Source organism: Mauremys reevesii, linkage group 3 (assembly GCF_016161935.1).
Source record: "Mauremys reevesii isolate NIE-2019 linkage group 3, ASM1616193v1, whole genome shotgun sequence".
In the NCBI taxonomy this organism is placed as follows: Eukaryota; Metazoa; Chordata; order Testudines; family Geoemydidae; genus Mauremys; species Mauremys reevesii.
Genome location: NC_052625.1, coordinates 77,298,263 through 77,317,508, shown reverse-complemented (window position 1 = coordinate 77,317,508; position 19,246 = coordinate 77,298,263). Strand labels below are relative to the sequence as shown.

General features: G+C 44.7%; 1 protein-coding gene across 4 annotated transcripts in view; it reads left to right on the top strand.

The window, feature by feature from the left end:
- The window catches only part of MTR (5-methyltetrahydrofolate-homocysteine methyltransferase), an 85,328-nt gene that overhangs the window by 56,563 nt on the left and 9,519 nt on the right, over positions 1-19,246 (top strand). For all 4 annotated transcript variants that reach the window (XM_039531292.1, XM_039531289.1, XM_039531291.1 and 1 more), the window contains 6 exons: positions 699-799; positions 2,815-2,882; positions 4,731-4,851; positions 10,780-10,861; positions 17,194-17,292; positions 18,400-18,475. In XM_039531292.1, coding sequence (XP_039387226.1) covers positions 699-799; positions 2,815-2,882; positions 4,731-4,851; positions 10,780-10,861; positions 17,194-17,292; positions 18,400-18,475 — 547 coding nt within the window. The remainder of the gene's footprint in view (positions 1-698; positions 800-2,814; positions 2,883-4,730; positions 4,852-10,779; positions 10,862-17,193; positions 17,293-18,399; positions 18,476-19,246) is intronic.

The following is a 19,246-nucleotide window of genomic DNA, read 5'->3' as shown; positions in this document are numbered from 1 at the left end:
TATAGGGGAACTCTGCTTTTGCCACACCACTGGCAGTGCCCTCTGTGTCAGCATTGGGGGTGCATCTGGTGCAGGAGCGCCTTCGTCCAGGTTCACACCCTTGGTAGGTTCTAATCATCAAGGGGAATTCTCTGCTGTCCATTGATGTCCAGAATCTGGCCAATTTGTGTAGCTTGTGTCATATAAAATAGCCAGATTGGACTAGAGAATCTGGACCGTTATTATTGATTTGTAGAAGATTCTAACTCTCTTGGTGTGTGTGAAACTTTACTCTTCAATCGCTTTCCAACCATAATTCACTTCCCTTTCAATACAACATTCAAAATAGATCAAAATTATCTCTGAGGCCCAAACATGCACTTGGTTCTGAGCAGTCGTGCTCCGTTGTTCTAATTATTTTATCTAATTAAACGATAATATTAGAGCAACTGTTATTTTTTTAGAGCAGAGGTACTACACAAGTTCAAGTCTATGTAACATTGAACGGAATAGGGTTCAGCTCTAAAACAGCTGACCAGTTAAATCAATCTCAGAAATCAGTTACTTTTCAGTTAATAATTGTCATTAATATTTATTTGTATTGCAGTAGCACTTAGGAGCCCCACTCGTGGACTAGGACCCCATTATGCTAGGTGCTGTACAAACAAATTGAGCCTTCCTTACCATTATAAATACTGAGATGTTTGTTCATCTTGCAGGACCCTTACCATGGCACAATTGTCCTGGCTACTGTAAAAGGAGACGTACATGATATTGGCAAGAATATCGTGGGAGTGGTACTAGGCTGCAACAATTTCAGGTAATGAGCTTAGCCGTTTATGTCCTTGTTTTCTTTATGGTATAATAGTCTCTTCTCAATTACAATTAAATGTTTAATACTAAAATTTGTTGTGTTAGAAGAAACTAGAGTAGGGCAAAAAGCAAGGGGCAGGATTGCTAGTCCTATGAGTTAAAAACAACAACTAAACCCACAAGATTTTAGAAGAAAAATAAACATTGGGTTACCTTTATGTGCCATCTTGCTTTTGAACCTTGACAACTTTTCTTCATAGCCACAAGCCCTTGAAACTTGAAAGATTTTGTGAAGGTTTTTAATTTTTATTTTTTTTTATTTTATTTTTAATTTAAGCTGAGAGGCCCCACCATCAAAATCCAGGGGAAGTACCCACATGAAAATCCCAGCTTCCTGCCATCAGCTGCTGGGAAGAGGGAAAAGTGAGGGTTTAAGCCAGGGTACTGTCCCAGGATTCCACTTGGGGCCTCTATTTTTATATCCGCCTCTGGTTAATAGGCATCTTATAAATCTGAATTCTTCCCTTTTCTAGCTGCTGGAAAGAAGATTAAACTTTCATTTGTTTTTTTTTTTTGGGTCCCTTATCCAGAACATTTTGGCTGTTGCAAGGGGTGTGGAGGTTAGCAGCAAGCTGAGTACTTGCATACTTGGCTCCTCCCTGACCCTCTGTTTGGCTTCTTTTCCCCATGAATAACTCCACTGTCTGCCAGAGCAGCGTGGAACTGACAGGATTCTTGTTGGTTTCATTGCTGCCCCCCCTTGTGAATAGCAGCTTGTGGAACTGACCAGAAGCTTGTCAGCTTTGCTCCACTGCTGCTTTGCACAGTTATGAGCAGTAGCAGAGGCACTTGAACTACCTGTGCAGATTTAGAAAGGTGACACTGTATTGGTTCATTGTAAGTGTGTTTGGAAAGTTATTTGCACGGTGATAAGGAATAGAAAGTTAGTTTTCTTGTAAAGGAAAGCGTAAGTTCTACATAAGTTTGTGGTACAAGTTGCCTCAGTTGCCCAAAGGAAGTGGATTTTTTTGAGCCCTGATGTTAGTTTTTTTGTATTTGTTTTTTTATTCTGTGCCTCTCTTCGCGCCCCCTTCCCACTTAAAATTTACCACCTTAATGTTTTACCATCAGTAACTTATTGCTTGCTTGCTTACTTACTTCACCACATTAGTATTTGAACAAAATTAAACAGAAAAATGGAAGAATGAGTGAAGTTAAGTACTATCAAAATCATAGTTTAAAATACATTTATTAGCCACTAAAATTGTTATATGAAAACCATCACTGCTTTCCATACTACTTGTTTAGTTTTATTCACATCTGTTCCCGCTCCATCCCTGTTTAATACATAAATAAAAATACTATGGACATTTTTTAAAATGCAGTTTCTCAGTCCCCTCCTCTCCCTGATACTTTATCATCTGAAATCCCTTCAGGAGCTGAAAGTCCTCCAGGGTCACAAGTATTTCCAAAAATAATAAACCTGCAAAAAGGGATCCACCCCTTTGCTTTCAGATTTCTGTTTCCTTCCTCTATGATAGAATGCTGCAGTACTGGGCCAGTGGTTTATAATGAAGTGTTTTGACCTTCATTAAAAAATGCTCTGTTCTTCTTCGAGTGCTTGCTCATATCTATTCCAGTTAGGTGTGTGCGCGCGCCGGGTGCACAGATGTCAGAACTTTTTCCTTAGCAGCTACCCGTCGGTCCGGCTGTGGAGCCCCCTGGAGTGGTGCCGATACGCGCTCTGTATATGACTCTGCCAGCCCGACCCCTCTTCAGTTCCTTCTTACCGGCAGTGACTGCTGTTGGAACAGTGGTCTCTTGCTTGCTAGTGCTCCACTTCTCCCTAGCTGCTTTACTTATCTACTGTGTATAGTTACCCTATTGTTAGTTATCTTTAGTGTTAAGTATAGTTAAACCCCTTCAAGGAGTTACGAAAAGGTGAGTAACTGTTTGGTTTTTTTTTTGGTTTTTTTTGGGTTAACTTTAAGAAGTCTTGTACCATTACATTTCTTTTCACAGAGTTATCGATTTAGGAGTTATGACTCCATGTGATAAGATATTGAGAGCTGCTATTGAAAACAAAGCAGGTACAGAGATTTCATTTGTACTTTTCAACTGTTTGATTTTAAACACATTTGAATTATATTGCTGGTGAGGCATACTTTGGAAGTTTGCAAAACTTATGAACAGCATGGCAATGCAAAGACTTTACCATAGATAAGTCAGAATTTAAGTGCTTATCTTTTTTTATTGTTATTGCTACTTGTGTTTGGTAATTACTTGACACCTTTTATCCAGGGATTTCAAAACACTTGGCAAAATAATACCTGTGTGAAATCGTAAATCCTATTATACCTGTTTCACAGATGAATAAACTGAGGCTTGGAGAGGTTAAGTGATTTGTCCAAGGTGTCACAAGTCAGAAAAAGAGCTAGGAATAGAACTCTTGACCTCTAGAACCATTCTGAGCTTGTAAACCAGTGCATGTTAAAACCAGAATTCATCTTTCTAGGACAATAAAGAACTTCTTGTCTGGACTAAGTCCCAGTTGCTATCAAATTATGTGTTGTGGCTTGGAGGATGTGAACTATGCAGGAATATAGATGGGGAGGTTTGAAAGCACCAATATGGTAGATGAGGGTCCCCAAGGGCTGTGTGTATAGTAATCCAACTCCTTATGCCTTTTGTGAAAGGGCGCATTCACCACCAGTGTGTCCTCTCATGGCTGGGTAGCAAGAAGTCCAGCAAACCAAAGTCCAAAACCTTCTATCAGGTCCTCAGTCCCAACTCTGGGCTCTCTGGTCCTCACACCTTTCTCTCAGGGGCTTCGCTGCACCTTCTCCAGTGGTTAGTAGGGGAACCTAGGCCTTCCCACTCTTCTGGGTTCCAGCCCAGGGCCCTGTAGTGAGCAGGCAATTGTCTATTTAAATCCAATCCTGCTACCTCTCTGGGCTTCTTCCAGCCATAGCCTTTTACAAGGCCTTATTCCCCCACACTTCTCTAAGGGCCAAGGATTTGCAGGACTCTCCCCTGGAATCCCCCAATCAAATTCCAAAGTAAAAATACAAAAGAAAACCCAACTTCTGCCTTCTTCGGGGTTGTTCATTCAGGGCTTTTCCCCTGGAAGTACAGATTCTACACTTGTATCAGGGCTCACCAGTGGAGCCTACTTCGCCCTGGTGGCTGCTCCATGTGTCTCCTGGCCTGTGTCTCCATGTGTGACAGACGATCCCAGGGCCAAATCTCCTCTTGGTCTCTCCTCACAACCACTCTAGTCCCAGAGAGTTCCTTCCTCTCCTCCCTGCAGCGCCTTTCTGCTCCAGATGTTCTGCCTTTAAACTAGACCCTCTCAGTTGGGACTCCTCTTTAACTGAGCCTGCTCTGCACTCCAGGTGCAGCCAGGTAGCATAACTGGCCTCTCAGGCCCACATTAACTCTTTCAGAGTGTGTGCATGGTACACACTCCATCACAGCCTTATTTAAATTTTGAGACTGTGGTACCTTGAACAAAATTTTAAGTGGTTTCTACCATCTGGTTCTTCCATCTTGGATGCCTAACATGGGACACCTTAGGCCTCAAGGTGAGTTGGGAGGTGCCACGGGCCCCTCTCAACTCCAGCTGGAGTCAGGAGGAGCTGCACATGCTCAGTATTAGGCCCAAGGTATCCCAGGTTGAGCACCCAAAATCATTTGCCTCTTCTGAAAATGTTGTCTCTTCCAGTTAGGTCAAAACTACCATCCAGTGCTTCTGAAATACTATCTTTTATTAATAGCTGCTGTGTTTTTACGGTACACTTTCTCTCTTTTGGTGTCTGAAGCACAAAGCTGATTTTATAAAGTTTAGCTACAGATGAAAAATTGTATTGTGTAACACTTCTTTCCTAAGTAGTGTTTTTTTTTTTTTTTTAAACCCATCTTTGTTTAATCTGTAATAGATATAATTGGCCTGTCTGGTCTTATCACGCCTTCTTTGGATGAAATGATTTTTGTTGCCAAGGAAATGGAGAGATTAGAGATCAAGATTCCTTTGTTGATTGGAGGAGCAACTACGTCTAAGTAAGTAAGATATTTTGAGGGAGAGGAGTGCAAATATAAGATTATTATTATTATTTTTTTTACAGTACATAGAAGAGTAACTCTTCTCCCTGCCATGTACTGCTGCTGTTATAATTTTCATCTCGAGGCTCCCAAAACTCTTTTACCAGCATGGATCAGATCCCCACCCTCCCAACACCCTCATGCAAGAGGCTGAGAAATTTGGCTCTGATCCAGCAAAACACTTCTGAGTGTACTTAACTTTAATCATATCATGATTATGCCATCATCATAATTATGCCATCGCTTCTCGCCATCATCATCATCATGTTCCAAGGATGCTATGTCCCTTTGCAGATTGATCACCATGGAGATTCTCCTTTAGCTAGACTTTAAGCATATGATGATTGCATTGACTTCAGTGGGCCTATTGACATGCTTAAAGTTTAAGCATATGTTTAAGTGTTTTGCTGGATCAGGATCAGTGTGTGCAGCACCTTGAGGGTTGAATGTCTCTTAGTAATTTCAGACATAGACATAATGGCAATGTATTACACTTGATGATTTAATGAAAGATAATTTTAAAAATATCAAAAAGATGCACTCACACTGTATAACCGTGCCATGTAAATGTCCATTCAGGTTTTTTCCCACCTTTGCGTATTAAAATGAAGGTTGGAAGAGGTTTGGACCTTAAGCAGATATTGTATCTTGTTGACTGAAACCCCAAATATGTTATCAAAAGAAACAAAGATCCAAAAGAGGTAGCTTTCACAATTATACTGCAGAGTTATCCATAATACATACGACCTCACCCGCCTTGTGTCTCTCTTTTATACTGGGACCAACACTGCTACAACATCACTGCATATAAAGATTAATATGAGAACTCAGTGGAAAATGTTACTTTATTTCCCTCTTTATGGGCTATATTTTTACATTGCATTGTTAAATGCACAACTCAAGACTTCAGCACACAAAATTGATGGTGCAAAAATGTGGAATTATTTTCACTTCATTTACACTTCTGAAATAATTTAAGATTGTAGATGCTTAAATTCTCTCTTTTTTTTTTTTTTAGTTTAGAAATTAAATATTGAGTGCAAGTTTAAAGTACATATAAACACCTAAATAGATGGCCATGGCTATCTAGTTAATCTTTATTCTTTCTTATATGGCCTCCATTATTGTAATATCTGAGTGCCTCATGGTCTTTATTCTCAAAATACCTGTGTGACCTAGGGAAATGGTGTTGGCCCCATTTTACAGATGGGGAGCTGAGGCACAGATTGAGAAGTGACTTGCCCAGGGTGACACAAGAAGTTAGTGGCAGAGCAAGGACTTGAACCCAGTCCAAGGCCAGTGTCTAAACCATGGACCCATCTTTCTGCCCTTTGCTCTCCTGTTTTGGTGTGTAATAAATTTTGCACATCTACATGTTACAATTATGTGTGTGTAATTCATTTTTAATTACTGCATTACTGGACACATCTGTCAAAACTAAGTACCGCATGTAGTTGTGTGTGCAGTTCGGCAGTGCTGGAAGCAAGAGTTTAAGGCTGTTGGAAGCCCTAGAGCAGCTGAGAAGATGGTCATTGCAAAGAACATTTTAGAGTCTCTAACTTAGTAATTGTGGTCAAAATCTAACTCTGGCATAACTGAGTGCACCTCTCTTTGGAAACCGATGCAGCAAATTCTGTAATGACATAAATGGTGGTGTAAAGTTACATGGTGGGCATAAGTTGGTCAGAAAAATGCTCTTTTGGCATTCGTTTGATGTGCAAAGTGAGTGTAACTTACATGGATGGCAAAGGACAGAATGAGATAAGGCTACAAGAAAATTTCCTGAGTTTCATTCCTGTAACTCGCCCCTTGACGTGTGATACTGGGTTTTCACACCCACAAAATGCCTCATCAATTCCACGTACGCTACTTTGACCAAATCCATTTCTTGACCAGCTTACTACTTCGAGTGATTGCTCATGTGCATTCCACAATAGGTGTGCGTGCTCGCCACGTGCACCAGTGCTGGAAGTCTTTCCCCCCAACAGTACCCATAGGGGAGTGCCCCTAGTGACACTTGGAGTGGTGTTGCTATGGTGCGGTATAAGGGACACTGCAAGCTTCCCCCACCCTCAGTTCCTTATTGCCGCCACTGAAGGTGCATCAGAACTGCTCTGCTCCAGCTTTGCTGTAGCTTCCCTCCTGGACTATGTTAGTTCATAGTTAGTAGTACCTGTAATTCAAAGTAGTTTAGTTTTAGAGTTAGTTTTAGTGCATCAAGCCTCAACCTTCAAGCCGAGAAGGTGGAGGCAGGGCCGGCTCTAACATTTTTGCCGCCCCAAGCGAAAACAAAGAGCGCTGTCCCAGTCCCCCGAGCGGCGCGTCGCCCCCCCCCGAGCGTCACGGCGCGTCGCCCCACCCCCCTGAGCGGCGCATTGCGCCGCCCCTGTCCCCACCCCCCCGAGCGTCGCATCGCACCGCCCAAGTCCCCGCCCCCCTGAGCACCGTGCTTCCGAAGTCTGCCCCTGCTGAGCGCCGCACTGCCCAAGCTGCACCCCCCCCCAGCACGGTGCCACGCCTCCCAAGCTCCGCCTCCCCCCAGCGCCGCCCAGCCGAACCAAAAAAAACCAAAAACAAACCCCGAGTGCCGCCCCGTCCCAAGGTGCCACCCCAAGCGCGTGCTTGGTAGGCTGGTGTCTGGAGCCGGCCCTGGGTGGAGGAATCCTCGGACTCCCTCTTCAACATCCTCTCTGCTTCAGCACTGGGTGGGGTGGCTATCCCACTCAATGAAGGGGTGGCCAAAATTTTGAATGCCTTGCCCCCTATCTCTAAGAGGGCAGAACGCAAGTACTTCGTGTGGTCCGCTCAGGACCTTGCCCTGTATATAAATGTCAAGGAGCTGAGGGCAGTCCGTCTGGCATGCGCGGCCTTCCGCTCACACCTGGAGGGCAGAGTGGTCAGGGTTCTCACGGACAACACAGCCTCGCTGTTCTACATCAACAGGCAAGGCGGAGCCCGTTCCTCTGCCAGGAAGCCCCCAGGCTGTGGGACTTCTGCATAGCCCACAATATTTGCCTGGAAGCCCACCAGTTACTGGGCGCCCGGAATTCTCGGGCAGGTTGCCTGAGCCGAGACTTCTCCTCTCAGCACCAGTGGTCACTCCACCCAGAGGTGGTGCACGGCATTTTTCAAACCTGGGGCACTCCCCAGGTGGACCTCTTCGCGACTCGGCAGAACCACCAGCGTCCCCACTTCTGCTATGGAGGGGGGTGGGTGTGGGTGCCATCTCCGAAGCCTTCCTCCTGTCCTGGTCAGGCCAGCTCTTCTGTGCCTTTCCCCCAATCCTGCGGATCGGCAAGGTCTTAGAAAAGATAAAAATGGACAGGGCCCAGGTCTTCCTGATCGCCCTGGCATATCCCAGGCAACATTGGTACAGGACTCTCACGAGCCTGGCTGTCACCCCGCCGTGGCAGTTGCCATCCTGCCCAGACCTGCTAACCCAGGACCTGCTAACCTGCTGTCCCCAAACCCTACCTAGCGGCACTCCACCTCACGGCGTGGCTGCTCAATGGTTAGGCCGGGAGGAGATGACTTGTTTGGAATGGGTTCGGCGCGTCCTTCTCAAAAGCAGATGGCCCTCCACATGTCTAGCTTACCTGGCGAAGTGGTCTTGGTTTTCCTGGTGGGCAACCGATCGGGGTGTTCCACCTGCGACTGCTCCGATTCGGCTTATATTAGACTACCGCCTTCACCTTAGCGCCCTTGTACGTCAAGGTGCACTTGGAGGCGATAGCCTTCCACCCGCCTTCCACAGGGCCACATGGTGTTCTCCCATGCCATGACCAGCCGATTCCTTAAAGGTTTGGATCGCCTCTTCCTGTATGATAGGCCCCCAGTCCCACAGTGGGATCTGAACTTGGTGCTGACCAGGTTGACGGGTCCCCCATTTGAACTGCTAGCTACATGCTCCTGGTCACACCTCTCGTGGAAGGTAGCCTTCTTGGTAGCGATCACATCCACTAGACAGGTCTCGGAGCTTCGGGCCCTGACCTCTGAGCCCCTGTACATAGTGTTCCTTAAGGATAAGGTCCAGCTCTGCCCACATCCTTCATTCCTCCCCAAGGCAGTCTCCACCTACCACATGGGTCAGGACATCTTCCTGCCAGTGCCCTGTCCCAAACCCCACGCATCCAGTGAGGAGCGCTGCCTCCACATGCTGGATGTGAGGCGGGCTCTGGCTTTTTACTTGGAACGTACAAAACCGTTCAGGAAGTCTTCGCAGCTGTTCATCGCCTCGGCCGAACACGAGAGGTCGGCTGATCTCCACTCAGCGGCTCTCCAACTGGATCACCTCATGTATTCATACCTGTTACGACCTGGCGGGAGTCCCCCCGCCACCAATTGTAAGGGCAAACTTGACTAGGGTGCAAGTCTCGGCTACATTTCTGGCCTATGGTCCCCATCCAGGACATCTGTAGGGCTGCCATGTGGTCATTGGTTCACACATTCACCTCGCATTACGCGATCGTCTCCCAGACTAGGGAGGACACCGGATTCGGCAGGGCAGTTCTCCATCTCAAGTGTCTGAACTCGTACCCACCTCCAACTGATACAGCTTGGAATCACCTATAGTGGAATACACATGAGCAATTACTCAAAAAAGAAAAGACAGTTACCTTTTCCGTAACCAGTGTTCTTCAAGATGTGTTGCTCATGTCCATTCCACATCCCGCCCTCCTTCCCCTCTGGCAAGAAGGAACTGCAGGTGGGGGGAGCATGCAGCGCCCCTTATACCGTACCATAGCGGCGCCACTCCAGGGGTTACTAGGGGTGCTCCTCTATGGGTACTGCTGGGGGAAAGTCTTCCAGCACCAGTGCACATGGTGAGCACGCACATCTGCTGTGGAATGGACATGAGCAACACATCTTGAAGAACGCCAGTTACGGAAAAGGTAACTGTCTTATCAAGTTGTAGCGGGATTTGATAAGGTAGCAAATTGAGCAAGCAAGATATTGCTTGCTAGTGGAGTCAACATGTTTTCACACCATTTGTCAGGATGAGTTGCTGAAAAGACCAACTACATAGAATACACTGGGCTAGGATGTGATCTGGCACTCCATCCCTATTCAGCAAAGTGCTTTAGTGCATGCCCAAGATCAGTGGGACTCAGACATGTGCTCCAGCGCTTTGCTGAGTAGCGATGGACTTAAATGCTATGCTGAAAAGTGTGTGTGTGTGTGTGAGAGAGAGAGAGAGAGAGAGAGAGAGAGAGACAGACCGTGTCTCCCTCTAGTGACTGGTCCTATCAGGGACCTTGTAACTTACAAAGTTCCTCCTTCAGTTTAAGTGAGCGAGTGCTTGTACTTTTGGTTCTAAAGGCTGTGGGTTTGTTACATGTAACTACAGTAGAAGGTCTTATGTACTGTCAATCTTAGTACATCAGTTGTCTGTGTTAGTGGAACTCTGTTAAAGGACAAGAGGCCCACTTAAACAGAAGTACTTGTAAGATGTACAGAAGAAACTATAATTTTTTTTTCTGGTGGGTTTAGCCTTGAACATCAACCTCACGGGGTATTATGAGGCTCGATTAATTGGTGAGCACAATTCTGTTCTTGTTATAACCTTTTAAAAGTCAGTGAGGTTACATGTAGGGTAAGCTGGCACAGAATTTGGCCCAATATTTGTAAATAATTTTGATACCCTTGGAAGGAGCCACTGTACATATAAATTATATCTGTGTTTATTGATCAATTTACCGCAGATGAATGGATTAATGTCATCTTCTGTTCTAGTGGTAAATTTAGGATTTCGTTGTCTGCCAAAAGAAATCTTGGCTTTTTAAAAATTTATAAAAAGCACAAGCTTGACAGTGTCTCAGTGCATCATGGTTTTGAAAAGCCTTGTACCTTGGCAACACTTACTTTTGTTCTGTTTTCCCATTTCAGAACACATACAGCTGTGAAAATTGCCCCACGGTACAGCGCACCGGTCATTCATGTCCTGGATGCATCCAAGAGTGTGGTGGTTGTAAGTTCTGGATCACAGTTTTCCCCCTCAGACAGACACACTCCACCCCACCCCTTCCTGTAGTGCTATATATTTTATAAGAAGTGGCCTGATCCTGCAAGTTCACTGTGGGTAAAAGTCACCCTGTGCATGGGGCTAGATCAAGGCCTGTGCACCAGTGAAATCCCACTGAAGCCTATTTTGAGAGCTTAAGTGGGAATGAAGTGTTGCCTAAGTCTTGAGCCGGCCCTTAGTAAAGGGTGCATGTGCAGAACACCCATTCAGGTCCCTTTGCTTAGCTTTTAACTCTTAAGAATGTCACCAAAAAGCCTCTTCCTGCTTTTTAAAAGCTAACTCCTACAGACGAGGCCTGCCTGGTAGTACTCATCATGACACTGTCATCAAGAGGAGGAAACCCGTGGTCAGGGATACCCCCTGGCTAGGCTGGGTTGAGTTCATTGCCAAGCTGGGGAGGGCTCAAAGTATGTCAGCAAGTGAAGCAGTGCTTGAGGTTTTTGTCTTGCCAGTATCCTTTGCAGGCTGGTTCATGAGCTGGACATCAGGCAACTTCCCCTTGGAAGTAATATTCCACACGATCAGGGTGTGGCCAATATATGAATGAAATGGAGGATTAAAAAATTATTCTATAGGAACTCACCGGTTTATCAGTTGGAATAATCTCTTGCATTGAGAGCTGGTCCCAGGGTGATACAAAGTAAGATTTGTTCTCTAGATCCAGCACTGCAGTAGATTGTTGAAGCTGGTCATCGCCTCCAGGCGTATTGTTTTAATCCATATCAAATGCCTACTGTATAAAATTGCCAGTATAATATCTACGTAAATAAGCACAAGGAAACGCAAATGTGATGAAAAATAAATATCTGCAACTCCTCCACACTGTCTCTGTATCAGATTTGTACGGTGTTGTTATGCTGCTTTTGAATGCTTAAAGCAGTCATGGACAAAATTAAATATTTTAAGAACAGAAAAATATCATAGTGCCACTATACAAGTCCATGGCATGCCCATACCTGGAATACCATGTGCTGTTTTAGTGACTCCATCTCAGAGAATTGGAAGAAGTACAGAGAAGGGCAACAGAAATGGTTAGCGGTATGGAACAGCTTCTATATGAGGAGAGATTTAAAAAACTGGCATTGTTCAGCTTGGAGAAGAGATGGCTGGAGCATGGGGGATATGATAGAGGTCTATACAATTGTGAATTTTGTGGAGAAAGTGAATAGGGAATTATTATTTACCCCTTCACATAACACACCAATCAGGGGCCACCCAATGAAATTAATAGGCAGCAGGTTTAAAACTAACATAAGGAAGTATTTGCACAATGCAATCAACCTGTGGAACTCATCAGTAGGGGATGCTGTGAAGGCCAAAAGTATAATTGGCTAAAACAAGAATTAGATAAGTTCATGGAGGATAGGTCCATCAGTGACTATTAGCCAGGGTGGTCAGGGTTACAACCCCATTCTGACACAGAAAAAGCCCTGGGAGTCTGTCCATGAAGGAAGGGGTTTACCTAGAGGAGTTGTGGGGAAGAAAACCCGTGGAAGGCATAGCAGGAAGAAACGGAAAAAGCAGTGAGTGGGTGTCTGTAAGCTTCTGACTGCTAGAATCTGTGTCTGGATGACAGGGGATGAATCATTTGATAAATTACTCTGTTCTGTTCATTCCCTCTGAACCATCTGGCACTGTCCACTGTTAGAAGACAGGCTTCTGGGTTAGGTGAACCATTGGTCTGACTGAGTATGGCCATTCTTATGTTCTCATGTAGATTGTGATATGAATAATAGACATCTCAAATTACATGCTTTTGTTGTAAATATATTATCCTGGGGTTGACTTATGCTTTTTTCAAACTTTGATTCTTAACATTGAATAATTTCTTTTTGGGAGACACCTACAGTACTGTATCTTATAGATATGCCCCCTTGACTCCATAAAAATATCATTTTCATGCTCCACACCGGATGCCTAAAAGCAAAGTATATGTTAACTTTATGGACTCTGAGTCCATAAAGTTAACAGTATACAGTTAACATATACAGTAAGCCAGAAGTTTGAAGAAGCTTTGAGGATTTAAAATTTTAAGTCTTAGTTTTAACACGAACTCTAGAAAATGAGATCGTTTTAAGTGATGATTTTTTCCTAAAATGTTCTTTCATTAAAGAACTGCCATTGAAAATGACTGATGGTAAAGAAGACAGTTGCTCAAAGGACCTAATAATCCCCTCCAGGGGTAAAGGAGATAAAAACCTTGAGGATGTGGAGAAAAAAAGAGTGTTGCCTTCACTCCATCATCATTTTTCTTCCATATCCTCCCGGCCTCAGGATCTACATTTGGCAAGAGGATCTGCCAAATGCTGGCAGAGACAGAGGACAGCTGTGCTCTAGTGTCATTTCTCCTGCCTCTGACCTGCAGTCTCTCACAGAGATTTCCCCACTGGAATTAATGCTAATGGGGGTCTGCATTTTCTTACTGGATTCCCTCTTCTGAAACACCCTCAGGTGGGACATTCCCAGGGGAAGCAGCTGCTGGCATGAAAGATAAACCCTGTGCCTCTGCAGTGCCTTTATGTATATGTCCCTGGACTAAATCAGATCCAGTGAGACACAGGGTTTCTGTGCATCAACCTCCCAGCCCATTCTGTGGGAAAAAAATGCTTGTTATGGACAAAATCTGAGCAGCATTGTGAAAAAAGTTTTTTTTAGGATTAAGCTGAATTGCCCAAGTTTGAAAAAAGCCGAGAACTGAAAAAAGCTAACACAGACCCTGATCTAACTGCAGTTTGCTCACTTGAGATGTTCTTACAATTTCCTGATTGAATCTGGCTGACTTGCTTCTCAATTACTATCATTGGCTAGCCCATTGTATTTAAGTGCCTGTTTCCACAACTACAGTGGCATAATGAATAATTTAAGAGACCTTGATTATAATTCAAGGCATTTTGCAGTGACAAGCTATTGAACTGGGTGAGGCTAGTTACTGATTCATTGTCTTCTGATCTGTAACTGTTATAGAAGATAGCGGTGTGGGGCTAAAACAGATGCTGGTGCATTCAAACTACCCACCGAGGGAGGGGGTATGTGCTGTTCCTCAGAACAGGAAAATAGCTTATAGAAAAGAATGTGGAATCCTCTGGCTGAGCCTTGGCCTGGTTCCTGTGCCTGTTTAGAGTCTGTTAGTGGTCTCCTTCTCTCAGCACTTTCCTCAGCCAGGCTGAACTCTCATACCATCATACATGCACTGTTTTTTTTTTTTTTTGGAACATGGACAAAAAAAATAACATGTCCTAATCATGTAAAGGACTCTAGGAGCCACATCCTAACTGCAGTAGATACACAGTCAAAACATGCTTTATAACACCCACTTATTTCGGTCCTTCCTACCTCCAGCAAATTGACCCTGTATAAGGCGAGGTTCATTAACTTCTGGGGCATCCCCTTGTGGCTCTATCTGGGGATCAGTTCTCGTCTGGTCAGGCGCCCACTTGTGTCAGTCACTCTGTCTCGGCAGTGGTCTCTCCTCCCGTACTTCACAGCACTCCCTTTCCATGACTCGGCCCCCTTGCAAGGTCACTGTATAGTCTTCCCCTTCTGTGGTATCAGAGTCCCCCCAGACCAGCTGTCTGTGCACCATCCCAGGCAGTGTTCTGTGCCAATTCCCAGTCTGTGCCACTTCCCCAGAGGTCGGGAAGGGAAGCTGGACCCACCTACTAATCCACGTTGCAGCCCAGGAACCCAGTCAGTAGCAGCCAAGGTCTACGCAGTTTCAATACTCACTGCTCTTTCCCTCTGTTTCTTCCTACTCTGCCTTCCACAGGGTTTCTTCCCCACAACTCCTCTGAGTAAACCCCTTCCATCAGGGACAAGCTCCCAGGGCTTTTCCTGTGTCTAGAGAGTGAGTGCAGACCCTCTCCCTCAAGCCCCTTTCTGTTCTCAACTCCCTGGCTTTATACAAGCCCAGCCTGCTCCTGCTTAGCTAGACTTCATCTTCAGTTAACACTTGTCACTGAAGCCTGACTCTCCCCGTCACCTCCCCCCCCCGCCCCCAGATGTGGCCTGTATGGTTAATGGGACCCTTCTGAGGCCCATAACCACTTCAGGGCTGGTGTGGGATGAACGCGCTGTCACACAGTGCCTCTGCCCTCTCCCCACATGGATACTGTGCCTTCTCTCCCTGTACCCTCCCCTGGAAATTTATGCTGTGCATCCTCCAATTTCTTTGCAGGCATCTTTCCTCAATGGGGAGAGAAAGGATTGGGTCTCAACAGCTCCTTTTCTTCTCTGTGCAGCACTGGGTGGCTGTCACTCTGTGCCAGACGCTGCCCTTCTCATCTGGCGGTGAAGACAGAGTGGGTGACAGCACCCCTTGCCACCTCCCCATAGTGACAGGGCAGGTAGACGCGGTTTAGTTCATTCTTTATGTATGAAGTATTGGTCATTTTCAGTTGGTTCCTTTCCCTTAAACTAGCCATTAACTAATGACTAACATTTAGCTAATTCCTAGGATGATTGCTATCTGGGCATCAACTAATGTCTTGGGCTTTATTTTGACTTTATATTAGGGAGGTGGCTGCTGGTAGGTGGGGACACATCTGGAATTACCATATATACTCATTCATAAGCCAAATATTTTTGGTAAAGAAGTGATGCATCAAAGAGCAGGGGTCAGCTTATAAATGGGTCTACACCAAAATTTGATTATTTTAAACTCTATGGAATCAGTGAATTGAATATCTAATATCAGAGGGTGTTAGTCTGGATAAAGAAAAAAGCAACAAGTTATAGTAGAATAGAATAAGAGCAGCAGCATGAGCTGAGCTGTGTGAATTACTTCTTGAATAAGAATGAAATACCACTTGCATCCGAAAGAAGTGGGTATTCACACCAAAGAAGCTCATGCAAAAAAAACTGTTAGTCTATAAGGTGCCACAGGATTCTTTGTTGCTTGAATATCTAATACATTGTCGTTTTGTTTACCTGGAGCGTCTGCAGGCATGGAGCCCCTCAGCTCCCTGTGGCCGCGGTTCGCCCTTCCCAGCCAATGGGAGCTGCGAGAAGTGGTGCACCTTCCCCTTCTTCCATCTGCGGATGGTTTCCAACAGCTCTTCTGGGCCAGGAACAAGAGGGGTGCAGGTGGTGAGGAACAAACCACGAGTAGGATTGGTCCCAGCTGAGGGAGTCTTGACAGCAAGGGGGAGAGGGAGGCAGGGTGCATCAGATTCTGTGCCTTTATGGGGATTGTTTCTTTCGGCACTCTCAGAAAGGCCAGAGAGCTGACAATGGATGGCGGGGCGAGAAGGTATAGCCTGGCTGCACCAGTCAGTGTTAATTTGAAGTATTGCTTTAATATGTTAGTCTCTCACCTACAATATAATGATTTACTAGCTCACTGGTAGTTTAGTGATGGGACTGGGCTCTTCATTATCACCCTGAGCTAGATAAAAACTGTCACAGTTCAGGGATACTGCACCTGTGTTCCTTCTCCAAGCTCCACCAAAGGCACCTGCTCTAGGCTCCTGGCTCTGTACCCATCACTTCTGATCACACACCCATGTCTCCCTTCCTGATTCTCATTGCCAGCAGTCACAAGTTATCACACAGCTCTTTCCAAGCAAACATTTATTCTTAAGATGAAAGCATTACAGGGAAAACATTAAAACAACAAAAGAATCTACAGACATGCTAATAAGCTTACCCCAGAGATCACCCCAACTCCAACAAGGGTTCTGGCAGGGACTCAGGCCTTCAAACCCCATAAAGGGGGTTTTCTGTGGTTACAAGTTCATAACACCCAGCACACCCATGAATAGTTCAGTCTTTCCTTAATACAGCTTGAGTCTTTGATCTCGAGACTCCAGGAGCAGGTAGTAAGCAGACGGTGGTCCCCTCTTCAGGCTCTAGCTTCCAACAACTGGGGTTTTGCATAAATGGAGGTGGGTAATTTGTATTCACCTCTCCATAGAGATTTTCCAGGCAAACCACTTGACACTGTTTGTCCCAAAAGTCCATTCTTGTCTGGCACATCGTTCAGTATAGTCTTTTGAAGTTCGTAACACTTTCCATGGTTCACATCCTGTTTCCTCCCAGAGAGATGGTATGTAGAACCCTGGCCCACAATAATACATGAACCATTAATGTAATACACTGGACCCCAAATGTACCAAAACCTAATTCAGTAAGGCCTCCCAAGGATATTTTAGGAAATTGCTATGTTGGTCACAAAACCCACAGAAGCTGCAGCATGAAAGGCTGACGACTCACTTTGAAGTTCAAACTTGTCCATTCTGCAGCAGCTTTCCTACTGCTAAAATTCCCTTTTACTTTCTCAGTGCTCTCAGCTGCTAGATGAAAACCTGAAAGATGATTTCTTTGAAGAAATAATAGAGGAGTATGAAGACGTTAGACAGGACCACTATGAGTCTCTCAAGGTAAAAAAAAAAACAAAAAACTGCGTTGTGTATTGATTTAAATTCTTTCCCCTCTAAAATGATTGGTCCTTTTATCATTATTGCTTGTAAAACAAATTCCATATATTAATGATCTTTGGGCATATTTCCATCAATTTAAAACATATAGTACAAATCATTAATTTACAAAAGGCAACATGAAATGGAATTGTCCAGCCCACAAAGGAAACTACCAAACTCTCACCACTCACTGAGGAAAGGCCTGATTGTCATTGTTTAATATTTACACTGCAGTGGTGTCCAAGATTAGGGACCTGCACAGTAATTGAGATGAAGGCCTGGACAAGAGTTTTAGCTGTCTGGACAGAAAGCCAAGGCTGAGTTTTAGAAATGTTGGTAGGAAGAAAGAATTGATTTGGAGATAGACTGAATATGAGGGATGAGACTATGGAATGCACTGAAGACACCTAGGTCCTCTGTCTGACAAAACAGACAACGAAGCATGCTCGAAGGTCAACCACCTCTGACTTTGGCCTCTTTGCAAGTGAAGTTGATTCCAAAACTTAGGGTCCTCTGCTGGGAACATCTTGCTAAAGTTTCCCATAATTGCACTACCACTGGTGCAGCAACTCTGGGAACTATGGTGTAGACCAAGGGTGAATTCCTGACCCCATTGAAGTCAATGGCAAAATTTGTATTGACTTAACCGGGCCAGAATTTCATCCTATGTATCGGGAAACACTTGCGGTTTTTATGGCTGTCATCTAGACTTGCTCTGAGCAAGGTTAGACAACCGAGGTAAAATGCAGCACCTTCCTATGCATTTGTGCTCATTTTTTTTTAAACTAATAAAAGGAACTTAAATTTATGTGGGCAGATTAATGCTTGATAATCTTATAGACTAAATCAACTAGAAATGTCTGTCCATTAAGAGTAGTACAGTAAATTGACAAGCTCATTGTAAAGTACATTTTATATTAGTCTTACCAAGATACCTGCTAGATGATGAAATTAAAGCTGTCCTCAGATGTATCATCAACAAAATCATTTCAGACTGTAACAAGGCCATTGAAGTTACTTTGTTCAAAGCTGAGAGGTTATATAAATGTATCTTCTATTTCCATACAGGAAAGAAGATATTTATCATTGGAGCAAGCTAGGAGAAAAGGTTTCCATAATGACTGGCTGTCAGACTATAAACCCGGTCAGTTTACATTTTTTTAATTGAACACTTAATATTTGATAACCTCACTGGATATAGCTGTGTGGTCTCCTGTCAGAGGGAGCAGCATGACTTGAAAATAAATTAGTATTGTGACAAAGTTCTTCCTCTACCTTGGTAGGTCCTGCGCTTATTGTATGGGTCAACTCCTCCTGTGTCTGATCAGGAGTGGGGAGGTTTGGGGGAAACCCGGGCCCGCCCTCTACTCCGGGTTCCAGCCCAGGGCCCTGTGGACTGCAGCTGTCTGTTGTACCTCCTGTAACAGCTGCATGACAGCTACAACTCCCTGGGCTACTTCCCCATGGCCTCCTCCAAACACCTTCTTTATCCTCACCACAGGACCTTCCTCCTGGCGTCTGATAACACTTGTATGCCTCAGTCCTCCAGCAGCACGCCCTCTCACTCTCAGCTCCTTACACCCTCTCACTCTCAGCTCCTCACATGCGCACCACAAACTGAAGCGAGCTCCCTTTTTAAACCCAGGTGCCCTGATTAGCCTGCTTCAATTGATTCTAGCAGCTTCTTGATTGGCAGGTGTTCTAATCAGCCTGTCTGCCTTAATTGTTTAAAGTTCCTGATTGTTCTGGAACCTTCCCTGTTACCTTACCCAGGGAAAGGGGACCTATTTAACCTGGGGCTAATATATCTGCCTTCTATCACTCTCCTGTAGCCCTCTGGCCTGACCCTGTCACAGTATCTATTGAATTTGAAGGGATTGTTGTTGCACAGATGAGAGATCAGTGGCCTAAAATG